We start from the raw sequence: 26,634 nt of genomic DNA, 5'->3' as shown, positions 1-26,634 counted from the left end.
CTGAAGCGTCTGCTGTGTGTTCACAGAGGCTTCAGTAATGCAAACAGACAGACAGTGGAGTCGGCAACCAGAGGCTCCGGTCCCGACCATTCGCTCGCCGCCCGCGTGTGAAACGGCTCACGCTGTTGCTGCTACTTCTCAAGCCGAGAGCTGAAAGGAAAGTGGCGGTCAGGAGGTCTCTCACCCCTCTGCCCATCTGTCCGTTGTTGTGAGGTAGGCCAATGAGCTTGAAGGAGGCCTCCTGGATGAAGTAGGGGTTCAGGATGCGCATGTCCACGGGGTCCCTCGGAACGTACCTGGCCACCGACTTCCAGAACCCATCAGTGCTGCGCTGAGACACAGAGTGAGGACATGAGTGTGACCCGCATATTGTACACATTCAGTTGGACCACTGTTCACAACGGAAAGAATACAACATCTAAAGAAACGTGAAAGTAATTTCCAATAGATTTATCGGGCACATTGAAACAGCATATTGCTTCAGAAAAGTTAGAAATAGACAAAAATCATATAAATAACAATTTAAATAATACAGATTTCAATACTATTCCTTACTAACTTTAATTTGTTCTCTCTAATCATTTAAAGGCTTTGAAGCCTCTTTCCTCTCATCGTTATGGTTTTACAGCAGAGTCTCACACTTCTCATGAATGTATGTTCCACCAACAGCAAGCAGCTGTTCTGAGAGTGAACGCGTTCAGAAGCCCACGACCTGCATAGCAGACACGTTGGGAATGTATGCTGGTCAATACAGTGAAGCGTTTAGCAGCTACACAGACAGTTATTTTTTAGAAGATTGTTGGAAACGAAAAATAGAACAAAGTGAGAAAAGAGTGAATATTGGGCTCGTTGTTATGTGTGAATAGAGAACTGTTTGCGAACATGTTCGCTCTTAAAAACTGTTAGTATGTCATGAGTGGGACATTTTACAGACACCGATTCTCAATGACTTCAATCATGCTGTTAGCATTTATGTACTGACCTTTATTGCGACTTTTGTGCGGATACAAATATATAAAGTAAAACCAGATAACATATTGGCCCGGCCCCACTTATCCATCACGGATCACTAGTAGCCTCGACTAACTGATCATGTCATTTAGAAAAGATTTACAATGTTTGAGTTAACTTTGTTTCTCTGCTGTTACAATGTACAAAACTCTTCAGCGAAACAAACGACATCATCATTGACAGATATATCAGTCATCATATGTGTTACTGGTGAATAACCATTCATATTCTACCATTGCCTGGCAGGATGGTGTGCAAAGTGGACTGGGGTGGAAAATATGATGGTGCTTAAGCAATAGCTTGAGCTGAGGCCTCGGGAGAGGTCAGCGCCATTAAAACGTCGATGAAAAACAAGCGGAGCAAACAAAGCCAGTCAGGGAAGGAAGCCCCTGTATCAGAATACCTGGGGGCCATTACCCTCATTACCAGAAGCCTGCCCGGCAGTCCTGATGTCTGTTTATGAACGGTTACTGGGATACCTGCCTCTCAGTTCTCAGGTATGCTGGAGCGAAGAGGAGGAAGAAACCTAACAGCAGTGATATGAGCTATGAGCTTACTAGCATAGCGATGTTGCCCTGTTAGACTGTGAGCTCTGACTGGCGGATCAGGTGGTAATCCTGTCAGACTGAGACCTTTTTACACGATATGGCGCCGTACGTGATGGCCGCTGTGTTGCGAGCTCCCGGATTTTGTAGCAGTTTTTTTATATTTATTCTTCTTATTGCGACTATTTTTGCACAAAACGTTAGCAGCCGGTTAACGTACGACAGATGCACACTTCTGGAGATTGGATCGGCAGTTGCTCGCCGCCTACCAGAGTTTTTCAACTCTTACTCGGACGTCCCGCCAGGAACAGTAGCGGAACTATCTCCGTCCATTTTAGGCGCGATCTCACGCAAACGTCGCCGACGGAGGGGAAGCGAGCTGGCGTGCTGGTTAGGCTGAGACGTCGAGCCAATCGACCCCACTACCCACCATTTTACTGGCAAATGTACAGTCTTTGGACAATAAGCTATGCGAGCTACAGGCTCGTATTCAATTCCACCGAAACTAAGGACAACTGCATCATCTGCCTTACGGAGACATGGATGTCGGAGGATGTTACCGACTCAGCCATCGAGCGGCAGGATTTTCCGTCCACCGCGGACAGAACAAAGACTCTCTCTGGTAAAGATCGTGGAGGGGTATGTCTCATGATAAACAGATCTTGGTGCAACCAAAGTCATGTACATACTCTCAAGTCGTTCTGTTCCCCGGACCTGGAGTACCTAATGCTCATGTGTCGACCATTCTGGCTACGCGGAGTTTACAGCAGTCACCGTAACTGCTGTGTACATTCCGCCTCAAGCTAACACGGACATAGCGCTGAAGGAACTCTACGGGCGATCAGCGAGCAGGAGTCGGCACACCCCGAGGCTGCTTTCATTGTGGCGGGGGACTTCAACAAAGCGAACCTGAAGAAAGTTCTCCAAGTTCTACCAACACATAAAAGCAACACGAGGGGAGCGGATTCTGACCACTGCTACACTCCCTTCCGGGATGGATACAAAGCCCTCCTCCGCCCACCGCTCGGCAAATCGGACCACCGCCCATCCAACTACTCCCGCCTACAGGCAGAGGCTTAAGCAGCAACCAATCGCTGTGAAGGAAGTGCAACGCTGGTCGGACCAATCGGAGTCTATGCTACAGGACTGTTTTGAACGTGCGGACTGGGATATGTTCAGGGTCGCGTCGGACAACAACGCCAGTGAGTACGCGTCCTCAGTCACCGGGTTCATCAAGAAATGCATAGATGACGTTGTTCCTACCAAGTCGGTTCGGATTTATCCCAACCAGAAACCGTGGATAAATGGCGATGTTCGCGCTGCACTCCGACGCGTAACACCGCCTTTGACTCGGAATATGGCGGAATACAAAGAGCCCGCCACGACCTCCGTAAGACCATCGGCTCTGCCAAGCGGGAGTTCAGGAACAAGGTGGAGGAGAAGCTCAAGAGCCATGACGTGAGAGGTGTGTGGAAGGGCTACAGACAATCACGGACTTCAGAGGGAGAACCAGCGGTGAAGAGAACTCCTCTACCTCCCTCCCAGGCGAGCTAAATACATTCTTTGCTCGGTTCGACGTGAACGGCAGCCCGCCAAGGCAGCGCCGCCGAGGAGACCAGCCTGCTGATCATCTCAGAGGCCGACGTGCGCAGAGCCTTCAAGCGGGTGGACATCCGGAAGGCAGCAGGTCCCGACCACATCCCGGGGCGCTCAGAGCATGTGCAGACCAGTTGGCAGGAGTCTTCGCAGACATCTTCAACCTCTCCCTGTCCCAGGCTGTTGTTCCTGAGAGCTTCAAGATGTCCACCATTGTGCCTGTCCCCAAACACCCCAAGGTAACCTGCCTGAATGACTGGAGACCCGTAGCCCTCACCTCGATTGTCAGTAAATGCTTCGAGAGGTTGGTCAAGGACTTCATTTGTTCCATGTTGCCTGCCACGCTGGACCCATGGCAATTTGCATATCGTCAAAACAGATCCACCGACGACGCAATTGCCATGGCACTTCACACCGCCTTTCCCACCTGGAGGGAGGAACTGTTGTGTGCGAATGCTGGTTGTGGACTACAGCTCAGCGCTCAACACTATTGTTCCCGCCAAGCTCGACACCAAGCTCAGAGGTCTAGGCCTGCACTCTACCATGTGCAGCTGGATACTGGACTTCCTGTCGGGCCGCCGCCAGGTGGTGAGGATGGGCGGTACCACCTCAGAGCCGCTGACCCTCAACACGGGAGCCCCTCAGGGATGCGTGTTGAGCCCTCCTCTACTCCCTGTACACCCACGACTGCACGGCCATGCACAGCTCCAACGTCATCATCAAGTTTGCTGACGACACAACAGTGTTGGGGCTGATCACCCACGACGACGAGACAGCCTACAGGGAGGAGGTTGGATCACTGGTACAGTGGTGCCAGGAGAACAGCCTCGTCCTCAACGTCAAGAAGACCAAGGAGCTGATCGTGGACTACAGGAAGCGGAGAGGAGAGCACACCGCCATCTCCATAGACGGAGTTGCAGTAGAGGGTCAGCAGCTTCAAGTTCCTCGGCGTGCACATCTCCGAGGACCTCACATGGACCACGCACACCACTCACGTGGTGAAAAGGGCCCAACAACGCCTGTATTTCCTTAGGCGACTGAGGAAATTCAACATGGCCCCCTGCATCCTCAGATCATTCTACACCAGTACCATCGAGAGTGTTCTGACAGGTTGCATCACCGTCTGGTACGGGAACTGCACCGCCCTGGAGCGTAGGGCACTACAGAGGGTGGTGCGGTCGGCACAGTACATCGTTGGAGGTGAGCTTCCCTCCATCCTGGACATATACACCAAGCGGTGCGTGGCCAGGGCCAAACGGATGATGAAAGACAATAACCACCCCGGCCACAAACTGTTCACCCTTCTACCGTCAGGCAGGCGATACCGCAGTATCAAGTGCCGCACAAACAGACTGAGGGACAGCTTCTTCAGTCAGGCCATCAGGCTGCTGAACAAGGACTGAGACCCTCATTAACACTACACACCAGAACATATTCTGTGAATATCTATGGCCATGGTGTATATTTTATTACATTGTTTATATATATATATATTGTATATATATATTGTATGTATATACATATATATATATATAGTCTCAAAAAAGTGTATATTTTATTACATTGTTTTATATATATATATTGTCATGATGTATATTCTATTACACTGTTTTATATATATATTGTTAATACTTTCTTCTTTTTTTGTGTGTGGATATTATATTGTATAGTTTATTCTCATTCTTATTCTTTTTTTTAGTCTGCTACTGCTGTCGGGTGTTTTGCACATAAGAATTTCACGAACCGATTATACTTGTATAAAAGGGGATGTGACAATAAAAACTTGAAATTGAAATTGAAATTGAAATATTCAAGCAGGAAACCCAAAACCGCTGCTCTGCTGGCAGCACAGGTAGGACAGCAGTCTGTGGAAACCCAGCAGATGGGTTCAAATGACCAGCAGGTCTCACATCCCTTCAATGATAGTCAAAGTCAACTAACATGAGTCCATATCATCAGAAGAGGAGGCAGTCGCCGTGACGTCGACCATCGGTTTATGGACTACGGTTTTGAAGCCTTGAGTTCAGCATTTTTTTCCTCTTGGTTTTTGGTGATCGACATTTTGGTTTACGACGGTCAACATCTTCGTTATTTCGCAACCAGAAGTGACACAAGACGGAGAAGCAAAGTACAATTGGTCGTTGAATAAGATATTTTTAGGTGAACAAAATGTTACTCGTGAAACACACTGCGAAAGGGTTAAAGTTATAAGACGAAAATACAGACAACGCTGTGGTAGCGACCTCAGTCACAAGGTATCCCCGCCCTAAAGAATCCTCTGCTTTGTGGTCTATCTGATTCTAAATGGACCATTGTAATTGATCATGTATCACCCGTTCCACGGAGACTTCGTCAAAGAAGTAACTCGGGGATTCTATACGCATTTACACTGTATTTCGCAAACTGGGACGTGTAGTATATACAATATGTCAATTGTCTGCAGCCACACTAGTTGTTCTTTCAAGCAAAGTCCATACGCACTGAGGTGCTAAATATGACCTGATAAACATCTGTGAGTATATTAGCGCTGCACATAATCATTCTGACAATGCTACCTGCAGATAACCATTATGATAATGCTGCCAACCATGTTCCTGGTGGATTACAGAGGAGTCTTAAGACTTCAGTATGCTCTGTATGCTGTCTGACTGTGTCTGTGGTGGTGAAAGGCCTGCTGAGCAAGCCTCCTGAAGGCAGCATCTCATTGCATCTCAAATCAAGAGATACTGTATGCTAGGTGTAAGAAACCGGCCTCAGAGGTGATTAGATGGACCAGTGTGAGTATGGCAGCAATAGCTGAAGAGAAACACCACTGTTTACAAACACAGGCCTGTTGACAACACATGCAGGCACACAACGAGGCTAATCGCTCACTTGGACTTTTCAGACCATCTTAGATCATTTATTTCTAAAACGCGACAAATCTAGCAAGTTATTTGGACGCCAAACTAATCTGTATATTATGAGATTTATTCCCTGCTCCTCTGGCAGCAGCACAGCTTGTCGGCCTCTCCACTTGTGTGCGACGGTGGGACTGAGTCACTTACAGTGATGGGAGTATGTTAGTATGCCTACACAAAATATTGAATGCTAATGCTCAATTCTAAAATCTAGTAATGACATAATTCCACATTCGATCAATGCAGAAAAGTCAGTAAATGCGTGAAGCCACGCCCCCAGAGCCGATACAAAAATCAGCTTCCAGGCTTCTGTTTCTGACTTGTCGGGATATTTGTAAATTCTTGGTGTTTTAACTCGTACAAATCAGAAATGTGCATAAACACCTCCTCACTGTTCACCCCTTCACTAACTGTCTGGATACAGCTGCATTCGCTGTTGCCGTGGCAAAATATACAGCTTTCAGCGGCCTTACCAGCCTCTGGTTGAAGACCATGTGTCGGAGCCACTTGAAGTCCAGATCTTTAAAGGCGGAGAGGACGAACAGGGACTGAGCCTCATAGCGCTCCGTCTTTTGGATCGCCCCCTCTGGGTAGGTGATCCTCATGGTGGTCTTGGAGCCGACGTCTCTCTCGAAGCCCCTCACCGGAGCCTCGTTCAACCTGCAACACACAGCTGCAAAATCAATCATGAAATGTCCTGCCCAAAATAATTAAACGGTGGCAGTGGTCAGGGCACGTATTATTATTATTATTATTAATATAATAATATTATAGTATAGAATTTACACTGTATATGGTCCATCATCCAACACATGTCTCCCTCCGTCTTTGAATAGCAAAGAGATGGGTCATGATTATGTTATGTAACTAGCAAATAAATTGATAAAAATACAAAATTTTATTAATAAATGAATGTCAAATAAAAAATTATAGATACCTTGTCCTAAAGCTTTTAGTGGGTAATAACATAAAGGAATAAGCTATTAATTATCCAAACTAAAGTCGTTCAAGTCTGTCCTGTCCGTATCGTACACTCCCAACGTACCTGACCACCACATCGAACTCATCGATCCTCTGTCCCAGGGACCTGTTGGCCAGGATCCCTCCGTTGCCCACGACGATGCAGGTCTTACAGTTCGCGCTATAACACAGAGAGGATGCACTGATGTCACGTGCTGCTACTTTACTCCAGTCGATTACCCCAATACGCCTTTTCTTTTTACAATGCACCAAAAACAGGTGGGTGTTGAAGCGACTTTAAACCAGTGGAGGAGGGAACTTGGACACAATGAATGAATCCCACTGGTGGTCTTCTTAAACTCGCTGACTGAGGACCAACTTGATCTTTTACGCGATTAGTTAACTTGATGTTCTGCACCTTGAAAGTGCTGTTGGATCATTTCAGTATAAACCTGACAACTGTTCTTCTGTGTCTCCGATGTCCTTTTTGCCAGGAAATGAACTAAATCAAAAACTAATGGCAAAAGGAAGCACTTTCCGATACACTCATTCATTCTTTAAGGAAGCCACTGAGATTCTGAGGACTATAAATGCCACCTTTAGTCAGTTTAGTCAAGTATCTCTCTCTCTCTCTCTCTCTCGTGTCACACTTTGGTTCATACTATACTTATGGTCATAATTTTGTGTTGTAGACTCAGCAAGATATGTGTGGCAAGTGTTTAGTCTGCGCTGCTTAATTTTGGGTGGAAAAATAAACACATTCCTAATTGTCTTCGCTGGCTGATGAAACGGAGTCTGCTGATGAGGTCCATATAAAGACAAAAAACTAAGTCAAACAACGCTGGTACTTGTGCAACTGATCTGGGATCCGGTCATTAAAGATGGACTTTTTTAGGGCACGTGGACGGAGAGTTTGTTTGGAATCTATAACACATGGTTTTGAGCTACTGCTTAAGAAGAAGAGGCATTTTTGACTTCAGGTAATAAACATACAGTGGGTGATGAGAGAGATGAAAGTGTATGTGCTTGTTTAAATTTGGTAAAAAAGTACAGAATTTGTTATGTGTTTTACAATGGCTTTTTTACAGTTCAGATAAAATATAGTATTTTGCAAAGATTATTTTTAAGCTGACTGGCTGTATGTTTTGTATTTATTGAGCCTTGTATTTTTCTTGTATACTTGTGTCTTAAAATATTCTAACAGTGCAGTTTTCTATTCTTCATAATTGACTTTAAGTTGAGATCAAATTAAAATGTGCTTTTTGACTGTTAGATAACACTAATGGTCATATTGTGCACCTATTTAACAATAAATAGATAAAATAAATATGTTTTAATGTATTTCTTAATCAAAATCCAATTAATCATAAGTTGCATGCTTAGGCAAGCTCGTACCAACCAATTCTAACCAATAATATCATGACACCCGTCTATCAATCATTCTGCTGCTTTTACCGCCAAAAGCTTTGTTTAGAATCGCGCTTGCCGCCGTAGGTTGAAATATTCAGTTTGACTTGGGGAATAAAACACAGAAGCTGAAGATGCTCCATCTTTCGTTTCATGGGACTTTAAAATCAGATGACTCATGTCATGGGTGGACTAAAGAGATTGTTTTCATGAACTCTGGGCGTTTCCAAACACCTTTGGTGAATAATGTGTGGCATAGGTTAGCAGAGCATTTCTAAGGGACTGGTATTAAGGTTTACAGTGATCGGCTCCTAAGTGCATGTGCGCACTCTCAAAGGTTACACCCCGACCCTCTGAAAGGGATGTTGTGATGACTGCACTGCGCTGACCAGAGCATGCCGGGACAATGGGCCCTGACTCACCTGTCGAGTTCTTCACCAAGGCCATAGCTCTTAGTAGCAGATAGGAGAATATCTATGATCTTCTCTGCAGGTTGAAGAGAGAGAGAGAGACGGGGGCAGAAAGAGAGAAAACAAGTGAGATGACAAAGACAGAGAAGAGTTCTCCCCCTCCACACTCCATCCAGCGACGATGCCCTCATCTCCTGCACAACGACACCAGCTGTGATAAATGAGGCGGGGCTTGGAGCCAGCTGCTGGGTGGGCCGACCCTTCGGCATGTCACTATGTTATACAAGCATTGCTGATGGGTGGCCGAGCAAGGTGGGAGCCCACAGATGGGCGCCATGCATAGGGAGACACTGGACAGAATGGGAGGGCTTTGAAGAAAAAGAGAGAAGCATTGTTACACAGCGCACTCTCTGCCCGGCGACAGGTATACCAACATGGAGCATGGTGCTCCAAACAAAATCATCTGCTCTACAGGAGGGAAGTGAGAGTATTGAATGGCGTTTTGATTCTTAGGCACGCTTCAGTCGCTCCTCCAGAACACAGACTTGTGTTGCTGCTGGAGACGCACAGCACCCAGACCAGCTCAAAGAAGTTCAATCACAATCAATCATTTGAAAACTTATTTTCTGAGAGACAGATGAGAAGATGAGTATCAAACGCACGTCTGTTTGTAAAACACAGAGCAGCTCAAAGTTAGCCTAGCTTAGCATAAAGGCTGGAAGCAGGAGGAAACGGCTCCGTCCAAAGAACAATAGGTCTAAACCTAGTGCAGCTGGACCGTATGCGTTTGGTCAACCAGTTGTCACGCCCAATGCGTCAAATAACAAAATGTAAAAAATAATCCAATCATCTATTCTTCTTGTATAACAAAATATGACGTACAGTATGCTTATGTAAGCTAGTGCCAACCAATTTTGTATCATGCAACATTCTAAGCCCGCCTACTTTTAAGCGGTCCAATCAAACGCAAAAGATTGTATTTATATCATTCTTGTAACTGTATGACCAGCAATGGTTAAAGAGGTGCTGCAACCTGCTCAGGGCACACGTGAGTCCTTGCTGATCCCTAGTGGACAGTTCGGGGAGGATGCAGCAAGAGATACGTTGAGGACACACTGAGACCTCGTGCTCGGTGTTAGCGATGCAGAAAGTGATCTGGATGCCCAGATCTTAGCAGTTCAAAGTTATTCTTGGAACAGAAACAGAAATGATGGCCTAAACTACAATAGTATGACCCAAGTTGTAATGAATGGATCTGTCCTTCAAGTGATAGAGGTGAATGATTAAGCTAGTAAATGTAATCATATATATATATATATACATATACATATATGAAAGGTGAAAAGTAAAGAACACCCACCAACATGAGGTTACTGTTAGGACTAAATAAAACATGCTTCAACAAAACAACCCACTATTTTTTTTATCTTCTGACATTCAGTATTTCTATGAGTGGAAGTTGGCAACACAACACACACATTGAGCAGGAAATGGCGTTGTGTGTGACCAGGTCGGCGAGAGTTGGAAACACTTGTACGCCGGTGTTTTGTTCTCTTGTGAATTGTTGAGAGAGAGTTCAGAAGGGCGTTGGGATGCAGCCAGGGGGACACTACTGTATTCCGTGAGGAAAAGGTGAAACACTTCTTCACACAAGTTCGGATGAAACGTTGACACGATTAGTTTGAGGCATACTGAGTCCTTGACAGTGCTAGCGTATTTTCCCAGTTAGTGGTGAGAACAATCCATTCTTAACTGGTGTGAAATGCAGCGCAACTCGCATTGAGTTGTGTGAATTACCTGCAACTGGTTTAAAACAAAGACAATAAAGTGTAATCATACCTTGTGCTTTGACACCAAATGGGGGTGAGTAATCACCGATCTTAAAAAATCGTTTGTAGTTTGGGTCGAGGAACATCGGTGCCAGTTTGGTGAACCTGTTGATACAAAAGAAAACCTATAACCACAAGTAAGAATGAAGAAGTGGGATTTGTCGATGTGGTATCTGTCCAAGATCCGTACGGCCTTGACGTGTGAAGAGAATTTATAGAGCATCGTGTTCTCAGCTAATCCACCGTCCGCTGAATTCCCCATCACCAAAACAAACTCACTGCTCACTAACAGGCAAGGAGCCATGGAGCATGGCCCATCACCTCCCCAGCTAGACTTAAAGGGAGGGGAATGGAAAATGATTGCCAGCGTCCGACCACCAGGGTCGTCGGGGACCGCTACTGCTATGAGAGTAAAGACCCAACAGATGAACAATCTCCTCCTCTGGACAGTGTCATTTTACAGTCATACTTTCACCCTGATGTTGATGGTTGGAGGCCATTTACAACCATAGACTGCATATAAGAAGTGGACTTGTTTTGAAGTCCGGTTTTGAAGCTTTGCATTTTGGTCGTAGCCATTTTGTTTTATTTGCAACCAGTGAATTGAAGTGACCATATTTGGACTGCGGAGAAACAATGATATACCTATAAGATATGTAACAGGGACAGACTATAAACTATTCTTCTGTTTTTAAGGATGTGTACCGAAATAGTAATAATAAGGCAACATGAACGAGATAATAACATATAACAGGATGATGATTGACTCATGAACATAGTACAACTGGCTGGTTACCACCTTTGTGTTCATCTCTAAGGACAGTGTGCTCAACATTGCATGGAAAAGAAAAATTACACTGTTAAGTATTCTGTTAGTTTGTTGCTCCACAACATTAAACATGCTATGCTCTATTTAATATTTACATCTGTCTCCACTTTGGAGGAGTAGGCTTTCACAGTTGAGCTTCGTGTTGAAGCTCAACTGGACATGCATGTGCTGTACGTACGGTGTGTACGTCTGAATGCATTTGGTCCCCGGGCGAGAGGTCCCAAAACAAACAGGAATTTATAACGCACAAAATAAATTGGCCACGATGCCATTGAGTGTACTTAGGCGTCTACATCCCTTGGGACAAAATGTTTTACTTTACCATCGAAGTAGCAGCAAAAACTGGAAAAGATCAGTAACTAATACAAAGAAATTAACTAAATACAAACATTTTAGGGTGAAAAAGTCTCGCTAATACTTAAAAATGACAAAAAAAACTCCTTATCAAAACCAGTTAACCGCCTTGCTTTGAAACGTTGTACACAAAATAAGTTTGGCTTTAACTGCTAAAATAATCTGTGTCCAATTTTGAAAAATGAAGCATCCAAATGGCAACATGGGCTCTAACCTTTGCTGTGAAAGAACTGAAACAGAAGGAAAACTGTTTCTTTAACCGAGTCAACCCCTGCAGCTTTGACAGCTCGTTTCCTTCATGTGTAATATCACATAATTAACTGCAAATGAGCTCTGATTTGGTAACGCGAAACAGCTGCTAATCAGCCAGCGGAGGAAAAACCTGAAAACACTTTGACACAGTGAAGAAACCAGGTACTAATTATGCAGCGTGCCTTTCTGTCTCGACGCTAAGACAGGGAAGGATAACTGTTTAGAGAACAGGAGATAAGATAATACGAGATAAGATATTGGTGACTGCAGCAGCACAGTGACAAAATAGTACAATTAAATAGAGAAAGTAAAAGAAAGAAAGAATAAGTAATAACTGTTCAGCTGTCTGATGGTGTATTACAATGTATTTCTCCAGCCTGCACGTCTTGCTATAAAGGCCGAAGGTTGGTCCCGAATCAGGAACGACTGACTTCATTTCTCTAAATCACAAAATGAATTTAAGAGGTACATCAACACCAAAATCTGGTCTTGTGATTTCAAATTGCTCATGATGAAAGGAATGGAAACACTAAACCTTCTTAAAAATAAGCAAAACACATAACTGTGACTATAGGCATTTATTCAAATTAAAGATGCATTCAAGTTTTGCTCAAATTCAGGTTTTGTGTGAATCCGTAATCTGAAACCACTTTACGTTTTCCACAGGTGGAGAGGCCGACTGCCAGTGCAGTCTACAAGCCTCCCACTCAATACTGGTGCTGGTATTCGTACTTCTGGTACTAACTGATGTACTTTCGTACTCCACTCAATCCACTAAATGGTCGTTTAATTGTTAACCTTGCGCATTTAATTTAATTCTTAATGAGAGGAATCTCTTCTAAGATCTTTAATACCAAATGGAACCGTCAGCAATGAAGTCCCAGTTTGATCAACCACAGTGTGTCTGCTGAGAAGTATGATGGATTTATATATTAACGATGCCCTTTTTTAAAAACACGTGTAGATTAAATAAATACTTGCTTTTCTTCAGAGGTTTGCAGACATTTTCAATGGAGTCATGGTCAGAATGACTTCGTAAGATTTCAGACATATTTAAAGGGAAATTTGGCTCTAAAAACATTAAAACATTCCTAAAAAAATGTGTTCTCTTCAGAATTACCCTTACTATGACAATATTAAGATATTTTATCGTAAAAAAAATTAATCAGAGAAACATTAAAGGGATACATCCCGTAAATTGCATTGTAACACATTGAAACTGTCCGTGTCCATGTTCACCAGGACTATATTTGAAATTAAGAGCATTAAGATAGCAGCAAACCGCTGTTATCTATGTAAAGATATATAGAGTAGAGAATGGCATCATCTGAGTTTCTCTGTGTTTGGCTTACGTAACCCGTCCACTGCTAGCACCATTAGCTGCTAGCCGCCGGCTCAGCCATCTCCATGTTGAGACTGTGGAGGCAATCCCTCAATCATAGATTTGTAATTTGTGATTTTGGGCGATACAAAATAAACTGATTTGATTTAGATGTTACTGCAGATATCGGCTGTTAACCTGGCTTCAACATTTTGCTTATTATTATCAATTACCAATGCAAATGATCTGAATCAATGCACACAATTAATTGTCAAAGTCAAATGTGATTTTTTACCAAGTATGCAGATTGAATGGTTTAAAACAAGTCAAAATAAGTTAAAGTTTTAATGGCTTGAATCACATTTGAAAATGTATACCGACCCTTTCTGTAATAAGAGGATATGAACCAGTGACTTAATTAATAACTGATAAATAATTAAAGAAAAGTCTATAATAAGAGGTTTTATTTAATTAGTCACCTAATTAAAATTATTAGGTTACTGAAAGTAACTATTAATGTCATATCCAGTAAACATAACATTAGCCTACATCACAATTAACTTTGTGTACATCATCAGATTAATGGAAATGACGTGCTAATAATGAGCAAGAGGCTAGCTGGTCATTCCAATACTCTTAAATACTGTTTAAGATTTGTTGAGTGTCCCAACACATAGTACGTCGAATGCCGGATGTCCTACAACATCCGGACTTTGAATTTGCTGAAAGATGTATGCGTTGCTTTCAGGCTACTCTGACCCACAATCTTTTGCCAGCTGAGATTTGAGCAATTTGGTCAAAGTTCAAGGTGCCATTATGCGCATACAACTTGTACGTACTTTGTAAGGGCAGCTGCAGAATGTACTAAAAGTAAAAAGTATGTAAAAAGTTGTTTAATTTCAGCGTCCCATGGAAACAGCTTCCATTGTCGTGTGAGCGACTTGCTGCACAGTTCTGAGCCACCGAGGAACCAGCTGAGCAAAGCCAGCAGATTAAATGGGTCAAGGATGCTCCGGGCGCTTCGCCGCTCCTTCTGAAGAAAATCCTCCTGTGTTATTTTAACATGTTACAATCTGGACTCTGGGAGCACACTTCATTACCGCCGCTGTCTGAAGGCCCCGGTGGGGTGGAGGGTTGCGTGTCTCCGGTGCTCAGCGAGTCAGAGAACCGGCCGGAAGGTTTTCTCACGCACTGGACGACGGCAGAGCAGAAGAGGACCAACATAGATGTGCGCCACACATTGGTCCAGTCAGACCACTGCGTCTTCCGACTCATTTTACACATCGTGCTGAAGACATGCGCAGGTGAAGAGCTTTAACGGGTCAGCCTTTAATAATGCAGAGGCAGAAATGGGATCTTTGCTACCGTACCACTCTGGGCTCAGAGAGATTCCTATGAAATAGGACTGTTTGATGGAGAGAACTCAATGTAAGCACGGTTTAAGGCATGCAGTAGGTGAATTATAATAGCAGGGTTTTGGTTAGAAAGTCATAATTGTAACTATATTATCGATGTATTGCTGTGAAAACATATTTTTCTCTGATTAGAGCCTGAACGCATCATAATGTAAATCAATTGGGATGCTGCTTACCAGCTGCTAACCGCTAATGTTAACGAGCACTCCTGCTGATTTCACATGCAGATGTCTGGTGTTCACAATGTAGCAATATCTATGAGAACAACAGGGTGAGTCAGATGGACGTCAATAGTGAGTTGACTGCTTCGAAACACATTTTCTATCGTCCCCAGGATGACCGCTCACTGGCAGTCTCAAGCCCTCACTGTACTTTCTGTACTGTAGGAAAAAAAGTATTGTCCCGTTTTCAGAATTTTGGCTCTGACCTCGTAACCTTTCAGTACTCTTGATATCGCTAAGTCAAAGAAAAGAGGTCCAACTGTCACTATATCCTGACGAAGTACACAAGACACATAATCTGTGAGCCAATCTGATGTCTCTGCCTCCTTTTAGTGTTCCTAATAGCATTTGCAAGATTCCACCACCGCCAGATGAAAAACAACCAATCAGAGCGGAGGAGTCTCTCCACGCAGCTGTGGATCACTGCTGCTGAAGCTCATGAACTGGGATCCAACTGTCCAACTAGACAGAGCTGCTGAAATATGGATCAAGATCCTGCGACTGCTTCTCACCTCAAATGTTGTCAGAAACATATTTTAGTGGACTGTTTCGCTCCAAATTGAGAATATTTGCTCCGCTAAGTCGAGATCCTGTTTGAGGAGAACCCAAGCACCACCGTGGCCTCAAGCATGTGACGGACCAGTGATTGCACAAGCGGTAACTCCCGTGACACCCTCACTTCAAATGTGTGCATATTCTTACTTTGGATAAATGGCTGTCATCTTGGCAGCTGCAAAACCAGGCTTACAGGCCCCCTCGCTTAGATTGCCATACTTGTACATCAGCTCCAACGGCCTGTGGATATGGGGGGGGGGGGTCAATATTCACACACAAATGAAACATACACAAAAATGTAAACAGTAGGGACAATTCAATAGTGCTGGCCCATGCATCTTATGCCGCCATTGACACAGCGCCTGAAAACAAGCCCCCAAGCTATAAATACAATATATAATTAGTCAAATGTATACTTACATACTAACACCATCCAGCTTTAGAATGAACCCTTGTTGGTCATACACTAGACAAAGAGAATAGAAACAAATATTATATAGAATATCATACTTACTTGTTTGACATTGAAGTCAATTAATTAGAAGGAAGTGAAGCGGTTTCTGTCGAATCTATTATCTCAGTCCAGTCTCCAAAAGTAATCCTGCCCATGTTCAGTGCCAATACAGAGAGGTAGTGGGCTGTTTAAGTGAGGGTCTGTTTGTCTTTTACGGTGGGTGTAGAATCAGAGTCGATATCGCTTTATGTACAAAATCAACAAAGAGATAAAATGTTCCTGTGGCATTTCCTCCATCGCTTCATGCCTGTGGTCACCGGTAGAGGAAGAATGTCAAAGATGTCAAATCGTTTCATGTAAAAATTGATTTATGAATCGAATTGCCTTAAAACCACACAGAGTGAAATCCAAAATGTGTTGTTCTCCGTTGGGGTCGGGGTGCATGATGCGTGTCTCATTCCTCAGGTGAGTCGAGACTCCTCCATTCACTTTATTGTTGGGTGGTGACGCTGCTCTGGAGTGTTTTCAGTTGTGGTCGTTCGGGTTCAACCGGCTGCGACACAGTTCCCGGCAGTGAGACTCCTCCCTTTCCGTTGCAATGTGTGCCATGTTTGTTTATGTTTGAGAACTTCAACTTGAACCTACTCGCCATAGTTCATTTCTTTAACCTTTTAAGCACCAAGCTTTTTATGTGTTGCACTCTATTTAGTGGGCAATTTACACTTGGGCAGCACGGTGGCTCAGTGGTTAGCACTGTCGCCTCACAGCAAGAAGGCCCTGGGTTCGAATCCCGGTCGTTCCAGGTCCTTTCTGTGAGAAGTTTGCATGTTCTCCTCGTGTCTGCGTGGGTTTCCTCCGGGTACTCCGGTTTCCCCCACCATCATAAAGACATGCACCGCAGCCTCACCCCGGTTGTATGGATGTGAATGAATGTTGGTGGTGGTCGGAGGGGCCGTAGGCGCTGATTGGCTGCCACGCTTCCGTCAGTCTGCCCCAGGGCAGCTGTGGCTACTGATGTAGCTTACCACCACCGGGATGACTGTGTGTGTGTATGACTACTGGACTCTGGATTCTGTAAAGCGACTTCGGGTGTCTTGAGAAGCGCGTTAAAAAATAAAATAAATGATTATGTGAACATTTACAACAGTGACCCATGTCCGCACGGGATTCATGCGACTCAGATTAACGTATGACACCTTTCACATGAGACGGCCACTGCTTCACTGTTGGATAGAAGAGAAAAGTCATACAATCTAGTTTGAAAAGAGGCATCTACAGCTGAATTGTCGGCTCGCGCTCTTTTCTGGCTGCCAAAGGTTTACAGACTCGGGGAAAACTTAAGTTCACAGAACAACTTGTTTGGCTCTCCGTTCTGACCTCGCCTCAACTCCACCAGCGCTTCCAGGAACGTTGAGTGAAGGCCTTCATCACGAGCACGCGGTGCACAAACATCCATTCTTTATTAAGTGTATTGTCAGAGAACTTGAGTGGCACCTTACGGACTGAAAAGAAAAATATGTTTACTTATGGAGGAAAAACAACAATAAAATTAAAATAGGTTGGGTAAACTAGGATTTGAGTATGTTGGATGCTTCTTTTTTTCTTCTTTGAAATATCCCGTCTCTAAGTTAACGGACTGGCTCCCCCATCTGGTATAAAGCTACATCGTGTTGATGACACCCTGATAGTGTAACCAAAAAAAGCCTCTCACAACACTCACCAACAATTATTTTCATTTTTAGTCTATTGATTTCTTTTTATGATACATTTTTGTGGCAAAAGTGTTTTAGATCAGTCCCCATGACACCAACATTAAGAATACGTCAGCAAATGTTTGTTAACTGTCTCGATTAATGCTAATGTTGCAATACATTGCAAATATAAAGGGTGTAAAGATGTGTTCTCAAGCCAAATAAAGACACAGTAAGACTGAGGGCTGAGCAATGCATTTCACTTATGACTCTTTCATCACAGCTACATGTTTTACTGTATGTAGGTTCCTTTAACTACGCCCGTCTTCAACAGCAGACAACGGGACCTCTGGAGGGAAACAGTGCTGGAGTGAGAGATGGGACCTTACGGGAGATGGGACCTTGTGTTCTATCATTACTTTATTTATACCTGAAGTTATTCCAGTATGGTGCGTGCCATTTAAAGCATTCCTAATTGGAGTAACATCAGCTTTAAAAGACAATAAACGTGTATCATGTTATTCATATTGGTTGCATTTCCTCTATTCATTTTATTTTATTAGGGTCCTCGCTACGACTTCGTCGTAGAGGAACCTAATGTTTTTCTAAGAGTTATTATTATTTTCTCTAAGGAATGTTGCCCTTTTGAGGCCTTTATCATATTCCAAAAGTTGTCAAATTTGACATGCATATCAGGACTGGCGAAAATCCAGATATTTTCAAGGTTTCGCATTTTTGTATTTTGAAATTTTTCTCTAGCGCCCCCTTGAGGTAGAAAGCTATTTTTTTTTGTTGCAACAATGACCGATTGACTTGAAATTTTATATCCAGGTTCACCTGGACCTGCTCTACAAATAAGTTAATGGTGGCCATCAAATGCGCCAACTTAGACTTTCCGCCATTTTGAATTTTGTAAAAAAATATTGTTTTCACTTTTTTCCAAAACGCTTTGTCCGATTCATCCGGAAATTTCTGGGATCCATTATTGATTCAATGTCATCATAACTACTGAAAATCTTGTTGAGATCTTATTGCATTCAGAGAATATAGACCAATGAACATTCAAGGGGTGTGGCCTAATATTTGAAGTCACACAACTTCTACAGTATTTGGCCTATCCTCACCAAATTGCTAGCCTATGTCCATATCGCATCCCTTAAACTACTTAATTTTTTTCATAATATTTGAACATTAGGGGGCGCTGCAATAAATCCCTCAATATCTGCATTTTTAGCCTTTTTTAAAGCCTTTTTTCATGTTTTGGGCAGTTGTAAAACTGTTAACTCCTCCTAGAGCTTACACCCGATTCATTCCAAACTTGCCCATTATGATCTTGAGACCTTTGCCGTGAAAAATCTTTGAAAGATTTAAAAAATATTAAACTTTTAAAGTCAAATATGTAGTTACCTGATATGATTTGAATGCTTCGGAATGATAATATGGCTCGATAGCGCCCCCTAGAATGAATTTTCGTTCAAAAGCCCACGCTTTTTTCCTTCAATGACTAATTGACTCGTAGATCAGCATACATCTCCGCTTGGACCTGCTCTACAAAAAGTATTATTATGACCATAGTCTACGACAACTTAGATTTTTCGCCATTTTGAATTTCGTAAAAAACTGTTTTTGTGCACTTTTTTTCAAAACGCTTGTTCCGATTCCTACCAAATTTTCTGAAGTCTATTATTGGTTCAATTTAAACGAATAATTTTCAGGAATTGTCGATATCTTATTTCTTTCAGAGGATATGGACCAGTGAACATCCAAGGGGTGTGGCCTAATATATAAAGACACCTAACTTCCAAATCACTGTGACTATCTTCACCAAATTGGTAGCCTATGTCCACAAGGACACCCTTAACCTACCTTAATATTTTCATAATATTTGAACATTAGGGGGCGCTACAATCAATCCCTCAAAATATGCCTTTTTGGCCTTTTTTCATGATTTTAGGGGTTGTAAAACAGTTAACTCCTCCTAGAGCTTAAACCCGATTCATTCCAAATTTAGGCAGTATGGTCTTGAGACCTTTGTCTTGAAAAATCTTTGAAGGATTTCAAAAATATTGAACTATGTGCGTTTGCCGGACCGGCAAAGAAACGCCATTCGCCATGAAAATGTACATTGTTGTAACTCGGCCATACATTGTCTAATCTGCTCCATATTTCTCATACGTCATGATATAATGACCCTGAAGAGATCCATATGCTAATTTTGTATTATGGTATTAGCACCACCTAGTGGCAACAGGAAGTTACAGTTTTTCTACTTTTATACCCTTCTCCTCACACATCATTCCGATCCCTCTCAAAATATAGCAGAATAGATGTAAGACCGTGATAATGCTTTCCTGGGATGATGAAAACTTCATAAAGAAAATGATCTCCAATATTCCCACCCTCAACTCTTATAATTTAATATTCGGAGGAGATCTAAACTGCTTAATCAATCCCAGTCTCGACAGATCAAACCCCACTTTAAAACCACCTTCAAAAATGGCAAAGACCCTGTTGGCTTTTATGGACCAGGTTGGATGTGTGGATCCCTGGAGGTTTCGGAACCCCACCGATAAGACTTTCTCTTTCTACTCGCATACCCACCAGTCTTACTCTCGAATAGATTATTTTTGTATTGATAAAACCCTCCTTCCGTCAGTGGCTAATACAGAATACTCTGCAATAGTAGAGTCTGACCATGCGCCAGTAATTCTAGATCTATCATTTAATCTCTTACAGAAACCTCGTCCTGTGTGGAGGTTTAACTCCCTTCTGCTTGGGGATAAGACATTTTGTGAATTGATCAACAAAGTAATTGATGACTTTATTCTAAATAATCAAAAAGACGACGTATCCCCTTCTCTTCTATGGGAGACTCTTAAAGCGGTCTTGAGGGGGGAGATCATCGTTACAAAATAAACTCATCAAATCAATGAGAGACCTAGATTTACAAAACTCAACAACACCTTCCCCTGAATTTACAAAGCAAAGATTTACCTTGCAAAAGGAGTATGACCTACTGTCGATAGGCAAAGTAGAAAAACAACTATTACAGGCTCGTGGATTTCAATACGAACATGGTGAGAAAGCAGGAAGATTGCTAGCACACCAACTTAAAGCTAAATCTACCTCTCAGCAAATATCACAAATTAAAAACGTATCTGATGATGTGACAGTGATCCCATCTGAAATTAATGATACCTTCAGGGATTATTACTCTAATTTATATAAATCAGAAAGCCCAACCAACAACACAGACATGGAAAAGTTCCTTGATGGTCTTATATTCCCAAATATTGACAATGGCCAAGAAAGGAGACTAGACCAACCATTGAATGCAAGTGAAATACTGGGATCAATTAAAGCTATACAGAGCGGCAAAGCACCTGGGCCGGATGGTTTCCCCACTGAATTTCTCAAGGAATTCTCAGATAAACTATTACCACTTTTGCTTGATATGTTCAACGACTCTTTAACCCGAGGGACTCTGCCACACACCCTGACAAATGCATCAATTACTCTGTTGTTAAAACCTGGGAAAGATGCAAATGAATGTGGATCCTACCGACCAATTTCCCTTCTGAATGCAGACTATAAGATTCTGGCAAAAGCCCTAGCTATTCGTCTGGAAACAACAATTCATAAAGTAATTTCTGAAGACCAAACTGGCTTCATAAAAAATCGCCATTCTTTCAGTAATATCCGCCGCCTTTTCAACGTCATCTACTCCCCTGTGTCTTCTGAGACCCCAGAGATGGTTATCTCTCGACGCAGAAAAAGCATTTGATAGGGTGGAATGGCCATACCTCTTCAGGATTTTGGAAAAGTTTGGTTTTGGTCCTAAATTTGTGGCATGGGTAAAACTCCTCTACTCCTCGCCTAGTGCCTCTGTTGTCACCAATAGATCAAACTCAGAATTTTTCAATTTATACCGAGGTACCCGCCAAGGCTGCCCCTTAAGTCCTTTATTATTTGCCTTAGCTATCGAACCATTATCCATTGCTCTTAAAGCATCCCCAAACATTAAAGGAATTCACAGATGGAGCACTGAGCACAGGGTCTCGCTATATGCTGATGACTTATTAGTTTATATTTCGGACCCCGTGGAATCTGTCCCTGCACAAATTGAAGTCCTGAAGCAATTTGGGACATTCTCAGGCTATAAATTAAATTTCTCCAAAAGTGAATGCTTCCCTCCTAACAACTTGACAATAAAGACTCCGGGAATGCAACTGCCTTTCCACAGTTGTGATTCTGAATTAAAATATCTTGGCATCTATATCACCCGTAAATTTGAGAGCTTGTATAATAGGAATTTCTCTCCATTAATCACCAAAATGAAGACTGACTTTGACAGATGGAAAACCATCTATTCTTCATTAACAGGGAGAGTTAATTCTGTCAAGATGATTGTGCTACCACGCTTCTTATATCTGTTTCAATGTCTGCCAGTGTTCCTGCCTAAACTCTTTTTTACTACCTTAGAGAAGCATATTACAGGTTTCCTATGGGATAACAAACATCCGCGGATAAGTAAAGTGATGCTACAAAGACATCGGTCTCAAGGTGGACTCTCTCTTCCCAATTTCAGATATTACTACTGGGTAGCAAATATACAGAAAATAATATACTGGATCAAGCTCCCTCAAGTTAGTTGGTGCCTAAATGAAGCTACATCTTGCCCATCATCTTCTCTTCTAGCATTGGTAACCTCTAGACTACCATTCTCCCCAAGAAAATATTCATCCAACCCGATAGTAATCACAACATTAAAAGTTCTGGCACAGTTTCGAACAAAATTTGGCTTCACAGATCTATCTACTGTAACCCCTATTCATGATAATCACCTCTTCCCCCCAGCCAGACTGGACTATGCATTCTCGCTATGGCATAACAATGGCATTTTCAACATGGGTCAATTATACATTAATGGGGTGTTTGGCAGCTCTGAAGATATATTTAAGAAATATAATATCCCTCACTCCCATCTGTTTCGCTACTTTCAAGTGCGAAACTTTGCTAAATCCAACAACCCCAATTTTCCTGGTCCTCCGCTAGACTCCGTGTATGAGGATATTCTGAACACACCACCAGAGGTAAAAGGATTTATATCCCGGATATATCAAACTATCAATTCAATTACTGAGACTAACATCATCAAAATCAAAGTAGATTGGGAATTGGCCATGAACATACCAGACTCACTTTTGAACCAGGCCCTAATTAGAGTCAACAGCTCTTCATGTGCACGATTAAATGTACTGCAATTCAAGGTACTGCATCGCCTACACTACTCCAACTTTAAACTTTCAAAAATGTACAATAATGTTAAAGATAGCTGCAATAGATGTCACAGCTCACCAGCAGATCTTACTCCCATGTTCTGGTCCTGCCCCCAACTGGCAAATTACTGGGAGACAATATTCAAAGTCCTGTTCAAGTCACTTAATCTAAATATTTTACCCAGCACCTGGATGTGCATCTTTGGTGTTCAGGGGAGTGGAGAGCAGACTCTGATGAAGAAACACAAAAATATAATTGCTTTCTCAACCCTCTTGGCACGAAGGAGAATCCTACTGGACTGGAAGTCACCTCGCCCTCCCAGTTCCTCCTTGTGGTTCAAGGATCTAGTGTTCTTCTTAAAATTGGAGAAAATCAAGTTCTCGTTGCGGCGACAGCCGGAGAAAGTTCCATCTACTTGGGGTCCGATTATCCAATACTTTAATAAATTGAAGACTCTCTCATTAGACTCATAAACCATTTCTGTTGTCTTTGATGTTTATTTTTTTTATTTACAAATAGGGGGAGGGGAAGCTATTTAAGTTGTCTTGACGCTGTTGTAGGAACTAATAATTTACAATGTCTCAAACCCATTTCTGGTTTCTGTTTGACTGTATTGCCTCCTACACTATTTTCACTTTTGTGTAATACTTGAACTACTAATACTGTTATGTGCTTTTTGACAATTCAAGCAGTGCGATTTGTTCGATTTGTTCTGTGTTGGGATGGGGGGGAAAATGAAAAATGACAAGTTCAATGTATAACTGTGTACTCTGCTTTTGAGGATAAACACAATTTACACACACAAAAATAATGGTTGAATACACCATAAAGCAGAGTATTGCTTTGAGGCGGGCTACTGGGATTGACAGCTTGCTGCCGCGACCACAGCCGTGAAGGGCATCTCGACACCACTTGTCCACAGTCTAAATATGGTCACGTCTGCTCACTAGTTGCAAAAATCCAAGATGGCGTCGGCCAACAGAGGCTTCCACAAAACAATGGGCGACGACACGATGACAGACTCTAGTTATGGTCCATGAGTTTTTGCTCAGAAACTTGTTCACAGGTGTATCTAATAAGAAAATGTTTATTTTCCGTTACTGATTTAAATCGTGATATTGATTTGAAGTGATATTGCCCAGCCCTTCTGTGGTATTTAGATTTGTTCTATAATCCTTTTCCCCTTGTTGTGTCTTTGGGAACGTTACTTTAAATATGTAAACGACTTTCATGTTTGTCCCAAATGACTTGAGGAGAGGAAATAAGATCACTTCAGGTGCAGTTACCTCTGATCATAAAAATAAATGAATTATTTATTTTCATAAATCATCATCTGTACATGAGATGATCTTATCATAGAAATACTCACAGGAATCGTGGCCCCAGCCTCGTAAGCTGATCCTCCCTGAATAGTAGAGGAATCCCAGGGCCAGCATGGAGCACAGGCCCAGGAAGAATTGGCGACTGGGTTTCATTCTCATCTCCAGCCAGTGTGCATGGCACGTCCCACCAGGGCCTGTTAGCGGAGGGAATAATCGGGTTAGTCCTGTGCTCATACACGGCTTGTCGTTGCTTAATACAATACCCCACGGACACTGAATGCCTGACACTCTGCCCCAGTCCGCAGAAGTGTCAAATTCATCTTGTTTTCCCGCGGAGAATACTTTGTTTGTAGCGATCCACCTTGGGAGATTGATCGGAGACTTCGTCAGGACGGGTGCCTCGGTTTCTAGTAACTGAATGAACCACTGATGCGTGATATGAACTCAGGCAACAGCAGGCTGACATGATTAACATTGGACATTGTATTGCTGAACAATGGTTCTTCTCTTATTTGATGTGAAAAGGCTTGGATACAAAAAATAAAAAGGATTACTCTGTAACTCTGAGATCCTCCATCCATAATGTATTAGTCTTGGAAGTGTCCGTGGTAAAAGAGAAACGTTGAATGCCCGAAGGGCTGCCGATGTGGTGTTGTGCTCTATGTAAAATATGATTGTTTATGTATATTTAGATATGTGGAAGGGGGAGTAGTAGCTCAGTGTACAATTATGTTATGCCATGTTCATTTGTAATTAATTTTTATATCCGTACGTGTGAGCCATTTTGTGGGGATGGCATGGAAAATTAATTAGAAACCCGGTGACAAAACAACAAGATGCCTTGAGGCAACACCTGCACTTTCCCCTTATCTTTAGGCTGCCATAAAAAATAATAAAAAATAAAGAAAGAAATACAAATGAAAAGTATATATATATATATATATATATATATTTATATTATACATAATAGAGATTTATGAGCATTGGTATGATCATTTATATGTATTAGTTTATTTAAATTGTTTAGCAAATGGTTTCACCAGTTAACCATTGTTTACAACTGTATTATTACACTCTACTTGAGATGCAACATGTGACACTACAAGTCTAATTAGAGAAACAGTTTGTGTATCACACACACACACACACACGCACACACGCACGCACACACACACTGACCCAACGTGTGACTTTAATCGAGTATTGTGAAGCGGCGGGTTTTCCATGTCGGAAAAGCCGGGACCATGAGCGCGACGTTAGAGAAACAGCGACAGTCACGACGGGAACCCCAAAACGTGACGTTTTTGCCGCTAGCGGCTACGTTAGCGGCAAAGACCGTATTGGCAGCGCGTTCGCTCCGGTAATAATAACCACCCGCCGGCTCGCGGTGGGAGATGAAAGAAACACCCGACATATGAATATGACGGCATGGCATGTCAGGGGGGAAAGAGGGGACATGTAATAACGGTATTTTACCGAGCAGCCCATAGGCACGACTAGCCGGCTACGCTAGCGAGCAAGCCATTCACGGACTCTTACCGGACGGATACCGTTAATTTTCAAGTTGACCTCGGAGCCGTCAGTGCGTCCTGCCGCCGCGTTGGCCACCGAGCTACCGACAAGCATCGGTCAACACTGAAATGCGCGTTACGTGAAAGCATCCCGGTGGTCACGACCGGCCCCGTATTCTATCCTCACTGCATGGAGCGGACTGGAGCCTCCCGTCCGGCCGGGCTGCTCAGTGGGGGACACCCGATAGTCCAGCCAATGGCGCGGGCTCCATCTCCGTATGGGGACAGCGTCATGACACAAACCTGCTCTTAACGACGCCGCCCCACCGGGGAACGGGACGGTCATGGTTTCACATTTACATTTGAAGAATTTTCTTGTTTTTTAATGACCCCAAAACTGTTTTTGCGACACGATGACATTGTAATGTAAATAAAGGCCAGAAAGATACTTCAGCTTTAATTTCAGTAACCTGTTTATTTTCTGCCATACACATTTATATCAAGACAGCTTTTATTGATCAGATAAGGCACACCATGCAAACAGTAAATAAGTATTAACAGGTTTTTTAGTTTTTTAATTTTTTATTTGTATAACTGCAGCAATATGAGTGAATAAGGATAACTATTTGAAACGGCCCTCTGGTCATCATTTCCATCCTGTCAGCATCTGTGAAAACAGATTCTGGATCTGCTGGTGAACTAGATGGAGGCTTTTGGTGATTTATCTGGGGAATCTGAACCCGGATAAATTCATATAAAAGAATTAAAAGA

The 26,634-nt window shown here is 42.7% G+C and overlaps 1 protein-coding gene across 3 annotated transcripts in view; it reads right to left on the bottom strand.

The window, feature by feature from the left end:
- The window catches only part of st3gal3a (ST3 beta-galactoside alpha-2,3-sialyltransferase 3a), a 33,369-nt gene extending 7,297 nt beyond the window's left edge, over nucleotides 1–26,072 (bottom strand). Inside the window, exons 1-9 of one of the 3 annotated variants that reach the window (XM_056414640.1) lie at nucleotides 25,892–26,072; nucleotides 24,400–24,546; nucleotides 16,026–16,071; nucleotides 15,753–15,845; nucleotides 10,669–10,763; nucleotides 8,842–8,905; nucleotides 7,098–7,193; nucleotides 6,526–6,712; nucleotides 185–331 (exon numbers count right to left, since the gene is read on the bottom strand). In XM_056414640.1, the coding sequence (XP_056270615.1) occupies nucleotides 185–331; nucleotides 6,526–6,712; nucleotides 7,098–7,193; nucleotides 8,842–8,905; nucleotides 10,669–10,763; nucleotides 15,753–15,845; nucleotides 16,026–16,071; nucleotides 24,400–24,511 (840 nt within the window). In that variant the 5' untranslated portion in view covers nucleotides 24,512–24,546; nucleotides 25,892–26,072. Of the gene's footprint in view, nucleotides 1–184; nucleotides 332–6,525; nucleotides 6,713–7,097; nucleotides 7,194–8,841; nucleotides 8,906–10,668; nucleotides 10,764–15,752; nucleotides 15,846–16,025; nucleotides 16,072–23,108; nucleotides 23,188–23,217; nucleotides 23,229–24,399; nucleotides 24,547–25,891 lie in introns of those variants that run through there. The other 2 variants (XM_056414642.1, XM_056414641.1) reach the window with 2 other exon arrangements.
- Nucleotides 26,073–26,634: the final 562 nt, after the last annotated feature.

This window comes from Pseudoliparis swirei, chromosome 5, assembly GCF_029220125.1.
Source record: "Pseudoliparis swirei isolate HS2019 ecotype Mariana Trench chromosome 5, NWPU_hadal_v1, whole genome shotgun sequence".
NCBI classification, from domain to species: domain Eukaryota; kingdom Metazoa; phylum Chordata; class Actinopteri; order Perciformes; family Liparidae; genus Pseudoliparis; species Pseudoliparis swirei.
This window is presented reverse-complemented; position numbering and strand designations above follow the sequence as displayed.